The sequence below is a fragment of the Strix aluco genome, chromosome W (assembly GCF_031877795.1).
Source record: "Strix aluco isolate bStrAlu1 chromosome W, bStrAlu1.hap1, whole genome shotgun sequence".
Classification (NCBI taxonomy): domain Eukaryota; kingdom Metazoa; phylum Chordata; class Aves; order Strigiformes; family Strigidae; genus Strix; species Strix aluco.
Genome location: NC_133970.1, coordinates 24,228,967 through 24,244,782, shown reverse-complemented (window position 1 = coordinate 24,244,782; position 15,816 = coordinate 24,228,967). Strand labels below are relative to the sequence as shown.

The following is a 15,816-nucleotide window of genomic DNA, read 5'->3' as shown; positions in this document are numbered from 1 at the left end:
CAACAGAAGTTGCAATTGTTCATTGCAAAGCCCACCAGAAAGGACAAACAGAAGTGGTGAGAGGAAATTGAAAGGCTGATGAAACAACTAAAAGAGTTGTGGAAACAGGATAATTGATCGTAGCACTGATTCCTTTGAAAAAAGTTCAATGGGAACCTCCGAAATACTCCAAAGAAGAGGATCGGCTTGACAAACACTTAAAATGTACCAAATCAGAAGAAGGTTGGAGGGTAACTAAAGATGGATAAGTATTGAGAAATATTGGAAAAAATCCCAACCAACCAAAAAAAAAAAAGTGAATCTCATGGGAGCAGATGCTCTGGTTGTGAGCATTAAAAGATACGCCATAGGACCAAAAATGCAAAAATTAGCTGATATAATTGTACGACAATGTCAGTCATGGTGCAAGAACAATCTGAAATTTCAAAGAACACTCCCTTTTGGAAAAGTGAGACAGTCTGAGCCCTGGGGGAATAATGGCAAATAGATTTTTCTGAATTACCAAAATGTAATCATTTCAAGTATCTTTTGGTTTTGGTAGATATATTTCCTGAATGGCCTGAAGCTTTCCCATGCCATACCAACAAATCTAGAGAAGTAGTTAGAATCTTACTCAAAGAGGTAATTCCAAGATTTGGCATCCCAGAAGGGATGTCATCGGACAATAGGCTTCACTTTATAGCTGAAGTAGTTCAGGGAGTTACTAGGTTTCTACAAATACAATGAGATATACATACACCTTGGAGATCCCAATCAAGTGGGAAAGTAGAAAGGCTGACTCAAATTTTAAAGAGGCAAATCTCGAAGTTGTGTCAGGAAACGTGGATGAAAGGGGTAGATGTCCTACTCATAGCATTAATGAGAATTCGGATTACCCCTAGAGTGAGAGAAAAAGTAAGCCCTTTTGAAATTCTGTATATCCTACAAATGCATTGACAGGAAAGGGGACCAAATCCACATAAAGGGGGAAGAAGTACTAACAAGTTACTTGTTATCCTTGTCGAGAACTTTATCCTGCATGCACAGTTACCTTAACCAGCAAACAGCTATACCCTTAGATTTGCTGGTGCATGAATTTCAACCCAGAGATGAAGTTTATATCTGCACCCAATGAACCGTAGCTGGGAATCCGTGAAGTCGTATTTTGATTTAGATTGTATTCAAGGATTGATTTCTCTGTTTTGTATACTATTCATGATATTGATTCCTTTTGTGAGATATATGCTTAGAAATGTCTATCAAGAACAAAGTAGGATTAGTTTGAGTAATACAGTATTGCATGCTAATTTTTCTGACTCAACAGGAACCAGGAAATCTGTGGGATCAGAATTTACAGTTCAATCTGATTCAGAGGACTGTTACAAACGCAAACCAATCTGATTTTGGGTTTATATGCATTTTCCAGAACATGGCCAAAAGGGGATTCCTTGGTGAAATCTGTGGAGTAATACTTCTTTTAGAGTAGATTCTTTAGAATCTCAGGAATGGGAAGTAGAAAACCCACCTCCACATGAGAGTTACGAATTATGTTTTCAGAGATGTTCCCCCCCAAAAGGATAGATAGGATAAATTGCTTGTTGGAAAACAGCACTTTCAGGGGAAATTACACTAGCTGTAATCATACAATAATGGCAAAAAGAGGAAATGTCAGTTTGCCCAATATTGTCTGGCTGGTTCCAGAAGGTAAATGGATATGTGGCACATGAGCTAGAAAAGTTTTACTGGGGAACTGGGCAGGAATATGCACTTTAGGTGCAATTGTTCCAAATATAACAATCATGGACAAATTTAGTGGAGGTAACCAAATTTGGCTAAGATCATTCCTAAAGAGACAAAAAAGAGACAGACTTCTTATAGAATGACCAACAGCTTTTCATTCTTTTGCCAGATGGTTTATACCATGCTTAGGAGTCAGTGAATTGGAAAAAGCCATAGTAAATATTTTGGCTGCAATTGAGAAAATTGGAAATGAGACTTATAAAGACCTATAAAGGTCCTGCAAGAAGAAGTGTCTGAGTTAGCTAAAATTGCTTTACAAAATAGGATGGCTCTTGATATGATGCTGACCTCTCAAGGAGGAGTATGCACAGTTTTAGATACAAGCTGCTGTGTATATGTAGATCAAAGTGGAAGGACTTCCACTGATTTAAACGAAATCTGGACACAGACTAAAATGCTTTATGAGATACAAAAGGATAATACTTCTTATGGACTCGAAGAAGCATTCAAATGGTTAACTTCCTGGTTCCCTGATTTGAGTCTATGGGTAAAGAAACTCTTAGGAATTTTAGTTACAATAATAATTGAGCTTGTATGCCTTTATGTACTCATCCAACGTACATGGAGATGTTGCTCATGTATGGGTGAACAAATGGTGGAAAAGATGAGATTTATCTAGATGAATTTAAGTTCTCTAGATAGTCTCAAAGGGGGAAATTGTAGCCCATACAAATGTTTCTCCTCAGGTACAAGGACCACTACTCACTGGCTCTATTGTGTAAGCCTGATATGATCCAGGCCTTGCTAATGACTTCATCATTGAAGAGGAGCTAAGAGACTGATAGGAGAGGAACATCCTGCCCTAGAAGGTGCCAGAGGCCAGATAATTGCCCAAGAAGCATGAAGTCAGCAAAAACCTGTGGTAACTGGGGAGAGGTAAAGGCAGCAGGGGAAGATTGTGACCACTGACTCAATTCAAGATCGAAAATCTTGCCCCCCCCCACGAGGAGCATGCATGCTAATTTACACAGCAAACAAGGCTAATTTAAATATAACTAACCAATAACAGGTGGAATGGTAATTATGGACCAATGAGTGTAAGATTAGATAGCTTTTTACTAATCATGTAACAAGATAAATAGGCTGTAGTTCCTTTGTATAGCATGCTAGCTTTGTGGACTTATCCCCTGGCACCCATCTTTGTGCAACTATGGAATAAACTGATATCTCGTCTCTGTGTGCAAGATTGGCTTTTTGCACACTGGGTAATGAACACCATTTGAGGGACAACAAGGGGAGTAGCAGTCAGTATGCAGAACTAATGTCTGTGCTCATGATATTAGAAGAGACCCTCACTTCTGAGCTATGCATATATATCAACTCCTGGGTGGCATATAAGGGATTAACCACGTGGGTTAGTAAGCAGCAAGCAGACAATTGGACAATATACAGGAAAACATTGTGGGGTCAGGACTTATGGAAATAGCCCAGAAATGTGTGAATTTGAACCTGTGGGTTCAACACATTGATATCCATGTCACCTGGGGTGCCAGGGAGGGGTGGGAGCACAATGCCACAGTTGATCAATTAGCTCAAATTACCTCCTGATATCCCATCCCTTGATGCTTTATTACCTTATGAGGAAGGCCTTGGTAAATGGGCCCATGAAAAATCTGGGCACCTGGGTGTCAGTGGCACATACAGATGGACTCAAAGTTGGGGCCTCCCATGTACCTGGGAAGCCATTTAGGAGCTAGTGCAATGGTGTGCAGTCTCTAAGGTACTGAAAGATAAAAAGTTGCCTCATCAGTCTTATGGGCAGATTCAACAAGGCCCTGTCCCTGACTATACCTGGTAAATAGATTACATCAGGCCCTTACCAAAAGCATGGCAGTTACAGTACATATTGGTAACGGTTGACACATATACTATGTTGCTCTGTCCCTGGCTACACATGCCGACCAGAAAGGGACACTGAAAGGCCTGTAATTACTTAGACAGTGGATAGGCCCACCCACCTGTATCCAGTCAGACAATGGGTCTCATTTTACAGGCCAAAAGGTTCAACACTGGGCTGCTGAGCACGAAGTACACTGGATATACCACATACCCCATCATCCCAAGGAAGCTGGCCTAGTCAAGCAGACCAATGCCTTACTGAACATATGCTGTTCCTCTCACACTCTGCATAAGTGGCCAACAGTGCTACAGCAAGCTGTAATGAATTTGAATAATAAAGCATACTTCCAAGGCTATACCTCCTACCAGCTTCTATTAGGTCACCAGCACTATGAGGTACAATCCGAGATGACTCACTACAAGCCAAAGGCAACTGCATGTACCAGACTCCTCAAGGGAAATCAGAGATCCTGGCAAAGGGACCAGAGGCTATGTACTTAATCCTAGAGGAGCAGGCAAACACACTTCATTATGTGCCTCAACATATGCTATACATAAAATAATGCCTTTGATTTATCTCATGCAGAACTTCTCTGTGGAGCCTCACACTGCTGCTTTTGTTTGCTGCGTGCTGTGTATCAACAAACATGAAGTGTTGGATGCCCCTGCCCACCGGCTGCACTAAAGCTCCTTCCTGTCTACTACACAAGTAACTGGATGTGGCAGGTGCATCCGCCCAATGAAAGCAGAGCTTCTTGGCTGCTGAAGTGTGGCAGCTCCTGGCTGTCTTTGTTCTCAGGGCTTCGCAGTAATTGGGGCCTTTGGCCAAAGGGAGCCGCTATTGACTACAGGTCAGATTCGGCCTGGGTATAAATGGAGTCCCCTGGGGGAGCCATTTTGAGCTCGTCCCCTGGAGCAGCACGCTGCGGTTGAGGACTCTCCCCTTGGGTTCGGGACGCTGCCCAAGGAAACTCCTTGAGGTGCCTTGGGTCAGGACGCTGCCCTGAGCAGGTCCTCGAGGTTGAGAGCCCTCACTTGTCAGGTGGGTGATAAAGTGTTTTGGGTTGCTGTTAAACCCTAGAAAGTTGTTCTGTTCTCCTCTCACAGACATTCAAACCTGTAATTTACGGAGAGCTAGTTAACTGTGTTAATAATTAATTTTTTTTATTTTTGGTGGTTGGTTGCTTATTTGGGAGCCTCCGTAACAATTGGTGTAGTCGGCAGGATGTCGATAGAGGAGTTATTACAGAAATATAGTTGTGCCCCTTCTCCCTCAGAGATACAATGGGCGAAAGGGAGGTGGTTTGATCCGGTGGAAGTTGTGAGAAAGTTGGAACAAAGCCGGGGAAGTTGGTGGAATAGCGGAAGTGAAGGAAAAATGTGCGCCATATTAGGTGCCTGCTTGATTCAGGCACAGGATTATTTTGTAGCAGTGGAGAGAGATGCCTTAGAGGAGCGGTTGGAAATCAATCATTTAAAGACAGAATTGTTATGAGAAAGAGAGAGAAGGCACTTATTAGGAAAAAAAAAATGAAATTATGCTGGCACGAGCAAAAAAGCCCCCTAGTGTTGCTCAGATTCGAAAGTTAATTACCAGTGCAGATCTTGAGGAGTGGGATGGAGATATTTGGGGAGAGTCTGATGAAAGTGGCTCGGAGGAAATAAAGGAATTGGAGGAAAGACATGTGCGACCTCTCATTAAAACAGAAAGGCATACAGGTCCACAAGGTGGGAACCCCTGAACCACTGTCTGCACAACCCCCTGGATGGGACGAGAGCTTAGTGAGCTTCAGGATAAATATTCGCGTAAGCCGGGTGAAACTGAAACTGAGTATTTGTGGAGAGTTTCTTTGACGTGGGGGGGGGATCGAATTTTGTTGAGTGATGACGAGGCGAGAGGTTTCTGGGGTCCCGGAGTGTTTTTAAGTGACGGACCAGCGGGTAACCAGTCGATAACATCTCGAGTGGCTTACTGGGTTGGGGTGTGGACCCGAAGGAGAGGGGGGAGCCTGTTACTATTAGAGTAAAGGGACTGTCGGAGCTGTCGGAGGGAGTACAAAAGGCGGCTGGCATTCAGGCGATGTATGAGAGGGGGCGGTCTGGAATTCCGCTTGCGGCGCCGGTGGATCCCAGCCACCTTAAACCTCTCATCAGAGGGCTCCCGGATGCCTTAAAGATCCATGTCCAGTCCCTCAGATAAAGGGTGCAAAGAGCTGTTGAATGCAACCAGCGAAACCCCCCCGCCCTTCACGTGCAGGTGTTAACGTGGGCAGAAGTGTTACATGATTTGGTTACTTATGGGCGAGAAATGGGCTGGACTGACCCGGGTGGGGGTGAAGACAGAAGCCGGAGGGTTCGGCAAGTCAGTCGGAAACTCCCCCCCGAGCAGCGTCCTCTTAGAGAGTTTAAACCGGTGTTACGATTCAGGAAGGAATCCTCTTTGGTGGAAGGCGTTGGCACTGGGGGTACCCCGGGCAATGTTACATGGGCAATCTACTGGTAACATCTCGAAGTTGGTGCGATTGCTGGAGGGCAGAACTCGAGAACAAAGGAAAAATATTAGGGATTGATGTTCTGGCAGGTAAACAGTGGTGTTTACCACACAGCAGTGTGGAGTTTTGGAGTTAGGGGGACAGACGTTACCTGTGTCTCTCAATATCCACTGCCAACTGCTGCCAAACAGGGTATTTTTGACTTGATTCATGATACTGGAAAAAGATTATAAATCTTACACATTCCCCTTAGAATTCTCCGGTGTGGCCAGTCCGCAAACCAAACAAAAGGTGGCAATTAACAGCTGGTTATGGGCGGCTGAATGCCCATCCAGGCCTTTATCAGCTGCAGGGCCTAGCTGGGCTGGGCGCAGCCTGCAGGAGCCGCCTGCCAGGTCTGGGACCGGCTCTTTGTGGTTCCTTTGTCAGAAGCAAGAGATGGCTTTGCTCCCACCTGGGACGGCATTTGCATGTCTTTCCCCGACAATTGCTTGCTATGGACTGGCTCAAAAGCTCGCTAAAACCACGCCCGGAGAGGGGGTTAAGATCTCTGGAAACCGCCCCCCCCCCCCCCCCCCCCCCCCCCCGTGGCAGTCGGGCAGTTTCTCACTGTGAGGAAGCGCTGTGTGCAGTGAGATCATTATTGCCACACATGGCAGACAGAGAAGGAAACGCCCAAATCAATTTAATCAGGTAACAGGAGCCACTTTACTGCCGGGGTGGTCCAACAATGGGCACACAAGGCATCAAGTGGGTGTTTCATACACCATATTACCCTCAAGCTAATGGGCATAGCTGACATGCTTGGGAAGCCTTAGGGAAAGGTGGAAGAACTCACCATATTAGTGCCCAATAGATAATTACTAATTTTTAACTTGATGCCTGGGTTCTGATCCGAGGCCTAGTTCTGTTCTTTTTGTTAGGATCTTGGAGGAACAGATGACTTCGACATCCTGCTTGGCCATGGGGATCCATATGGACAATCACGACTTGGATGACAACGTGGTGGCGAATGAATCTTGTGAAATTGGCAGCGTTCAGAAGAATGTGATTGGACTTGGTGCTATTGTGTTGATGTCACTTTAGGTTAAAAAATGAAGAAAGTGGCAAGAGACTTGAGGCAATTGTTGCTATATTAAGCATTAATTGGATATGTTTGAATCTTCCTAATTGGAATGGTTAATCAGCTTCCTTCAATTTTGATTGTAATACATTGTATGGTTGGAGGGTTGTGGTTTTTTTTAAGATTTGATTGTATAATCATCTAGGGATGACAACCCACAACGAGTATGGAGACTCACCAGGACCGCACTCCCTTTTAACCTTGGAGGCAAGAGGTGACTGCACCACCACTTCAAGGAAACCAGCCGAATCATGACTGTAGTCACGGGGTGGATTGTGGCAGGTGCATCCGCCCAATGAAAGCAGAGCTTCTTGGCTGCTGAAGTGTGGCAGCTTCTGGCTGTCTTTGTTCTCAGGGCTTCGCGGTAATTGGGGCCTTTGGTCAAAGGGAGCCGCTATTGACTACAGGTCAGATTCGGCCTGGGTATAAATGGAGTCCCCTGGGGGAGCCATTTTGAGCTCGTCCCCTGGAGCAGCACGCTGCGGTTGAGGACTCTCCCCTTGGGTCGGGACGCTGCCCAAGGAAACTCCTCGAGGTGCCTTGGGTCAGGACACTGCCCTGAGCAGGTCCTCGAGGTTGAGAGCCCTCACTTGTCAGGTGAGTGATAGAGCGTTTTGGGTTGCCGTTAAACCCTAGAAAGTTGTTCTGTTCTCCTCTCACAGACATTCGAACCTGTAATTTACGGAGAGCTAGTTAACTGTGTTAATAATTATTTTTTTTTATTTTTGGTGGTTGGTTGCTCATTTGGGAGCCTCCGTAACACTGGACTGTTTGGTGAAATTTGTACCACCATTGTCTTACAGGACATGGGAGGAGGGGTGGAGACCGATGGCAGGACATCTTCAGTAGTCCTTGTGATAGACAGTAAACTGTTTGTTCATCAAATTCCATTGAAGATACTGGGAGCTCGTGACATGTTATTCCATAAACTATGTAGGCCTAAGCTTAATCTTAACTATTACACTGTGTAACGACTAACTGACTGTAAGTGCTTATCTAAGTTGAAATGCTGAAGCAAGGACTCCTACTAGGCAAAAGACTGAAAAGAGGGAGAAAGGGAAGAAGGACAAAGGGGAGAAAGACAAAGGGGAGAAGAAGAAGGAAAAAAAAGGGGGTAGTGTCTATATTCTGTAAGATATAAACAAAGACTTTGTGAGCCACTCTCAGGAAAGTAGGAAATACGAGAAGCTGGTGACGTGAGGAAGACCCGGATGGAGCGACCCCCTAGCTGCAAAGTGCGCAGACGCAGGGTACACCTCTCAGAGAGACCCGATACCGGAAGGCGGAGGATATAAAAAAGACGGACCCTCGGGAAGTGAGTGCGCGCCGTTGGTGGAGCAGGGACTCCCCGGCCGCCCAGCGCTGTTTTGCTTGTTGCCGCTTGCTAAAATAAATAATTGAAATTTAATTTGTCCTAACTTGCATCATTTTGGCAAGATAGTCTATAACAGTCCTAGCCCTAATATTGCTGTTCTACAGTTATTTTCACAAGCGGTATTTGTTTTACTTGTCATTATCCTTGTACTATTATTATTCATAGCAAGTAGCTTATGTATAAGAGATGTTCTATTACCTGAACTGCTTACTAATAGAATCTGTAACTTCTAATATATTTAAGAAAGGTAAACTGCATGTGGATCAAGGGGTGGAATGTAGTGATCCTGACCGGGAGACCACTGTTCATCGAGGAGCTAGTGATCCACATAACAGTTAACCTGGGTAGGCCCAGGCCTGTGCTGCGCTGCACATACAGCGTGGCCTTCAGTTCTGTGTTGTGCTGCACAAATCCTTTGTGCAGCACATGCCACCTGGGGTTGAATGACAGTTAATACTAAGAAAAAAGAATACCAACTAATTCATAATAAATTAAGACAACGTTTGTGAAATAAAACCAAAACAGAATATGGAGGGAAAGAAGTTTTCAAGTCTATAGAAAGAAACTATAAGAATAAAAATATCCTTTAAAATGTTAGCTATAGGGACCCATTTATACATCTTTGGGGAGATAAAATCTTCTAATTCTTGAAATGCTTTTTTTCCTGAAGAAGTTCAGAAATTCATGCATAATATTGTATCACCAAAGAAGCTGGGGTTTTTTGTCCTTTATTATGAAAACTATTTTGTTGGTTATGGAAACATATGCTGAAATAAAACATAGTACTCAGGGCAATTTAAAGCAGACTGATAATGATTCTAGTAATGAATATCAATATATGCACCACAGATGGCAGATAAAATAGCTAACTGCAGATCAGATGTTCAGTTTTCATCCAACACACAAGGGTTCTTCACGTGGACAATGATTTCTTTGCCTAAATAAAATGTAACATCTATTTTAATAAGCAAATATATAACAGTGTACTTACTACATAGTTCCCAGGAGATGCTGAAGAATAAGGTATCTGTAATATCAACAGAAACAAAACAGTAATTTCTTCTGCAGAGAGATGGTATCCACACCTACATTTATTGATGGTCATATGTTAAAGCATATTTGTATAATTCATTTTAAAGACAAAGTTAAAGATTATGGGAAAATGCTATTGTTAACAAACACACAGCACCTTTTCTAATTAACAGCTTATTGTATGTTCAAGATGAAAACTTGCAATATAGTCATAAACAGAATTTAACACCAAATACTTCAAATCAAAATATTTCTGTTTAAGATTACTGTGTCCTGGAACCCACTTTACTGAAATCAACAGGAATAACATAATTCACATACTTAAATGTATGCAAGTCAACGTCTGATATCTATTCTCTATTATTTCATACTAAAAGATGCATGCATGTTGAACAGCCAACATCACTCTTGTAAGATACCGTTAAAAACTCTAGTACCAAGGCCAGTCCTTGTATCTATCACAAGAATCTTCTGATTTGTAGTGTGGGAGGCACAATAAGATCTGTAAAGATCTATAATCTTGTAAAAGGTTCAGCTGTAAGATTATTAATGTAATATGCTTTATAAAGTTCTAAGCTTAAGTAGCACATACTTGCATTTAAGTCAACAGGACTTCAGAATCATACTGAACAGGGACAAAATTTCTATGTTCTTATATGTACTGAATCTTGATTAAAATCCAGACCATAAAAAGAAAAGCATCTCTCTCCATTTCTTTCAGCTGAGAAGATACTAATTTTATTTCTTTGCATTATTCTTTCTTTTTTTAAAAAGGACAGTGTCCTAATTTAATTTCAAATTCAATTTTGGTATTTGTTACAAAGGATATTTGGAGAAAAGCAGTCGCCTGCAAATAATGTTTTTCTTCTTTATGAGATAGTCTTTGTGATGATTGTCTCTGAAGGAGCAGGGAGCAATACCATTATAGGAGGATGGGATAAGACTTAAGAAACTCAATTGAGAAATGACAACATTATTTTGTAGAATAAGCATTTTCCATGGTTGTAGACAACTTGTCAGACAACTAATTTTTACAAATGTATCTAGTACTGGACTTCTCAATTAATTTCACAGAGTGAAAATGTTTCAACTATGAGTTAAAAAATACCCTAATGCCCATTTTAGTTGAGTGTATGCAAAAATAAACAAAGGAAGATTTTCAGCTCTTATTTTTTTCCTAATTGTAATTCAGTAGAAATAAAAAATCAAAACTGAGAACAACAAAAATAACCAATACCACCTGGCAAGCGAGACCCATCTTATCCAACTGCAAATGATGATGTCTTGCAAGCATTTGCTCTATGATTCTGTGTTCCCTAGTTAAGAGGAGTAAATGTACTTTTGTTATGTAAAATATGTAAATGCATGTTAGGATAAATCTTCTCAAACTATGATATCTGTAGAGCTTGCTAGCCAGATAGTATTGACCTAAGTCTTCTTACTTGCACTAAAGGAAGCTAAAATACATTTTAAATATACTTCAGGAAAACTTTTTTGTTACTTAAGTTCTGTAATTGATGTAGAGCTGTTGTGTGATTATGAACAGAGATCGATATTTGCAGTCCAAAATGATCAGTGAGTTCTCTGTTAAGACATGGTCCTCACTGTACCTACTCTGCATTAGGGTTAAAAGGAACATAATATAATGGGGAAAAAATATAAAGCATGCAATATTCTATTTGTTGAATAAAGCAGATTTTGTTTCCTATGGTTCAGTGTATTGATGAAAAACAACTCCCTTAATATAAGATGATGTCTAATTTGTTTAAATATTTACTTACAGAATTGGCACTGGTTGGGTTTGGCCAAGGTCTACCACTGCCTGGACCCCTGTAACACAAGATGAAAGATGAGAAACAGAACGACCCCCCAGCTTCTGACCGGTTATGAGGAAGCAAATGTTTTCAAGTAATCTGTTCCCAGATTAAGTTGGGATATAGCTTTTTAAATTGCAATAAAGTGTGATTATAAACCATAACCACACCAAGTTATAATGGTATAGCAAAATTATCATTGTTGCACTACCTTCTTCATTTAATAAGTTTGAGATGATTAAAGATAATTTATTTATTATTAGAACCTTGCTATTTACATTTAAGACATTTCAGTTCCTAACTCATTCTATGGCCTTTTCAGGACACTACCTGCTAGAACTGTATCATAAGAAATCTTTCATCAGTAGCCACACGGTCAGAGGCTATAGCGGAGATGATATAGTTTTGCATCAGTGTCAAAACACTTGCAGATTTAGGAAGTGTCAGACATTCCCCTATCATGTTCTCAATGGAACAATTTGAAAGACACTGCAAATTTGTGCCTCTTATAGTACTTTCTTCTTTTTCAGGAGAATTTAACTCTATATTACAGAGATAATATTTTATTGTGGCACAGAAGTTTTAAAGAGAGTAAAATACAAGTTGCAAAATTCTTTAAGTTCTCATGAGTAGTGTTTTTCTTTGTACTTTGTTCACTTTTTTAAAAATATTTGGAGGAAGTATCACACATTGTTTTGCTGATTAGGGATATCAATTAAATTCAGACACCAGAGTGAAAAGAGCAGGCATATTTTACTAGAAATAACTAAATAATATAACAGAATAATACAGAAAACATACAGTAAGAAAAGACAGAACAGTGCACTTAAACAAATAGGAAAATACAGGGTAATGCATCAAATCATTACTACCTGAGAGAGAGAGAATAGTGATTAAGAAAGATCCATCACCACTTGCATACGTTACCATCATCCAGATCCGCAGTGGCTGGGGAGCCCCGGTTACAGCGAGGATTTGGAGAGCCTTTCCCTGCAAGTGGGAAATCCTACGCGGTGCGTCCACCCGTAGGTGAGGCTTCCAAAGTCGCTGTGAGCGGGTCCTGCCTTATATACCTGAAATCAGTAAGCCAGAATAGCTGGCACCTTTGTTTTAAGCGGAAATATCTGGAGTCAGTCTCACGTTAGATTTTTCCAGAGCCTGGCCGGGGCTCAAGGGAGAAGCTAAGGGAGTTTCCCTGCTTATCTAGTTGATTTATGAGCAAGGTCACACACCAGGTCACAGGGCCAGACAACTGTCTCTGTGGCCCTGTTATCTTGCTCACACATAAAGAAATATAAGGATACATTCAACATAGACATGTTTTATGATGTTTAAGCTACATCTTCTATGTATATTTCACTAATGACTCCATACTGAGTTAGCAGTTTTGGTTCAGGGCCTGTTGCTCAGGTTTCAATACTCCCACCTTTTACATCAGAATAGTTGGTTTGCTATAACTTAGTATAATACCTATTAGCACAATGGTTATCAGTTATAAAATATACAAGATTCATCTATAGGTCAACTCTGGCTTGGGCTTATTGTCCAGGTGTTTTGCTGATCAGGGATATTAATTAAATTCAGACACCAGAGTGAAAAGAGCAGGCGTATTTTACTAGAAATAACTAAATAATGTAACAGAATAATATAGAAAACATACAGTAAGAAAAGACAAAGTAGCGCACTTAAACAAATAGGAAAATACAGGGTAATGCATCAAATCATTACTACAAAAGAGAGAGAATAGTGATTAAGAAAGATCCATCACCACTTGCATACGTTACCATCATCCAGACCCGCAGTCGCTGGGGAGCCCCGGTTACAGCGAGGATTTGGAGAGCCTGTCCCGGCAAGTGGGAAATCCTACGCAGTGCGTCCACCCATAGGTGAGGCTTCCAAAGTCGCTGTGAGCGGGCCCAGCCTTATATACCTAAAAATCAGCAAGCCAGAATAGCTGGCACCTTTGTTTTAAGCGGAAATATCTGAAGTCAGTCTCACGCTAGATTTTCCCAGAGCCTGGCCGGGGCTCAGGGAAAAAACTAAGGGAGTTTTCCCAGCTTATCTAGGTGATTTATGAGCAAGGTCACACACCAGGTCACAGGGCTAGACAATTGTCTCTGTGGTCCTGTTATTGTGGCCTTGTTACCTTGTTTACACACACAAAGAAGGATACATGTTTTATGATGTTTAAGTTACATTTTCTATACATATCTCACTAATGACTACATACGGAGTTAGCAATTTTGGTTCAAGACCTATTGTTCAGGTTTCAATATTCCCACCTGTTACATCCAGACAGGTGGTCTGTTATAATTTTAGTACAATACCTATTGATACAATGTTTGTCAATTATAAAACATACAGGATTCATCTATAGGTCAACTCTGGCTTGGGCTTATTGTCCAAGCCTTAGCACTTCACCAAGCCTTAGCACTTCACACATTCTGCAAAAGTTTATTTACAATATAGACCAAAGCAGAAAGGTACTAAAGTGCAGTTTCAGCCATAGAAATGTACTCTTGCTTACATAAATACCTGCCTGAAAGACTAGCAAATATTTATTGAGTGTGGGTCTAAAATACTGCAAGTATAGTAAAGTTTCATTAGTAAAAGTAATGCTAGTTTCTTATAAATGTTTTGATTAAAACAATTTTTTAGAAAAACAAGCCATTTGCTGTAATATGTGTCTAAGAAGAATAACGACTATATTTCTATAGGGATCTATTTATATATTTTATATATTAAAAATTGAAAACATGCCATTTTATAAAAACATTTTAAGCATATATATGTATATAAATTAGTTTGTTACTTGACTTAGGCTACATTATCTCCACATAAACATGAACTTTACCATACAGCAGGCAAAATGGAAATTTCAGACTTTTCAGACATTCTTTTGTTACACTTTGCCCAAATAGTATATTTATGATTAAGTGGCAATTTTCTAGCAGGTGGGAGAAGAATGCAACAGGCAAAAGAAGTCTTTGATAAAGCTAACTCAGACTAAACATTGAACAAATACTAAAAGCAAAATGAGGGAAAGGAAAAAGGAAAAAAACTTTCCTGAGAGAGCAGGTTTTCCTCACAACTCTTGCTGTTATATTAACTTTCCTAATCTTATCTGAGCTCAGAGTAGCTTGGTGGTTAGGCTTCTTACTTTAAAAGTCTTGAGGAAACTAAACCATATGGAAGGTAAAAATCTCAATGTTTACAGTCATGACATATGTATAACTACAATTATTCCTGGTAGCATTAGCATTCCTATTTATTTAAAAATAAGATAAAATGACTTTTTGAATGTCCTGAAAAATTAAAGGCAGAGTAGATGACAAAATTTCTGCATTTAAAATGGCACTCTGCTCTCATGGGCTTTAGAAAAGCTACATTAGCCACCACAGCTTACTAGACATGGGAAAATTATTTAAATACAGTGCAAAAAGTAGGCTTTATAAATGAGTTAAGGAAGTTTTCTATCTATTTTAAAGTTTTGCAAAACTAAAAACTATTAAGTATATATGTTGTTTCAGGGTTTTAATATTGAAACACTCTTATTTTTTATTACATTGTTGATAAAACTATGAAGAAGTTGGCTAAAACAATCAACCGAAATAAAGTGAAAATTAGGTGAATCATTTCATTTTATGCTTCTGTGGTGGGTTAGCCTTGGCTAACAGCCAAGCTCCTACCCAGCTACTCACTCACTCACTCCCCTCCCCTCAGCAGGACATGGGAGAAAATAGGAAGAACAGGAAAGAGAAAGATCATGGGTCGAAATAAAGACAGGGAGATTGCTTACCAATTATTGTAGTGAGCAAAACAGACTTGACTTGGGGAAATTTAACTTAATTTATTGACAACTAAAATAGATACTGATTTGGGTAGTGAGAAACAAAAAGACAAACATTAAAACACTACCTTTCCTTCCCCCTTTCCCAGGCTCAACTCCACTCCACTCCAGACTCCTCTACCTACCCCACCCAAGCACCACAGGGGGGATGGGGGATTGGGCATTACAGCCAGTACATGATGATTTCTCTCCGTCACTCCTTCCTTCTCACATTTCCTCTACCCTGGTGTAGGTTGTCCACATGGTGAACTCCTTTAGAAAAATCTGTTCCAACATGGGTTCTCCACAGGTTGCAGTTTCTTTAGGAATATCTATCTGCTCTGATGTGGGTCCTCCATGGGTTGCAGCATCTATATCTGCTTCACCATGGAGCTGATCGTGGTACTCCCTTTGCTGTTTCTCACTCTTTTTGTTCCCTCCTCTGCTCTCTCTGTGGCATTTTTGCCCTTTCTTAAATATGTTTTCACAGGCTTTGCTGATTAAATCAGCTTTGGCCTGCAGTGGGGTGATTG

At 40.8% G+C, this 15,816-nt stretch overlaps 2 protein-coding genes across 8 annotated transcripts in view; one reads left to right on the top strand and one right to left on the bottom strand.

Annotated features, from left to right (window-relative positions):
• The window catches only part of LOC141917788 (single-stranded DNA-binding protein 2-like), a 294,301-nt gene that overhangs the window by 24,726 nt on the left and 253,759 nt on the right, over nt 1–15,816 (bottom strand). For all 7 annotated transcript variants that reach the window (XM_074811316.1, XM_074811311.1, XM_074811312.1 and 4 more), the window contains 2 exons: nt 11,422–11,470; nt 9,600–9,635 (listed from right to left, as the gene is read on the bottom strand). In XM_074811316.1, the coding sequence (XP_074667417.1) occupies nt 9,600–9,635; nt 11,422–11,470 (85 nt within the window). The remainder of the gene's footprint in view (nt 1–9,599; nt 9,636–11,421; nt 11,471–15,816) is intronic.
• LOC141917790 (uncharacterized) overlaps nt 1–15,816 on the top strand; it is a 318,604-nt gene that overhangs the window by 120,232 nt on the left and 182,556 nt on the right. The window lies entirely within an intron of this gene.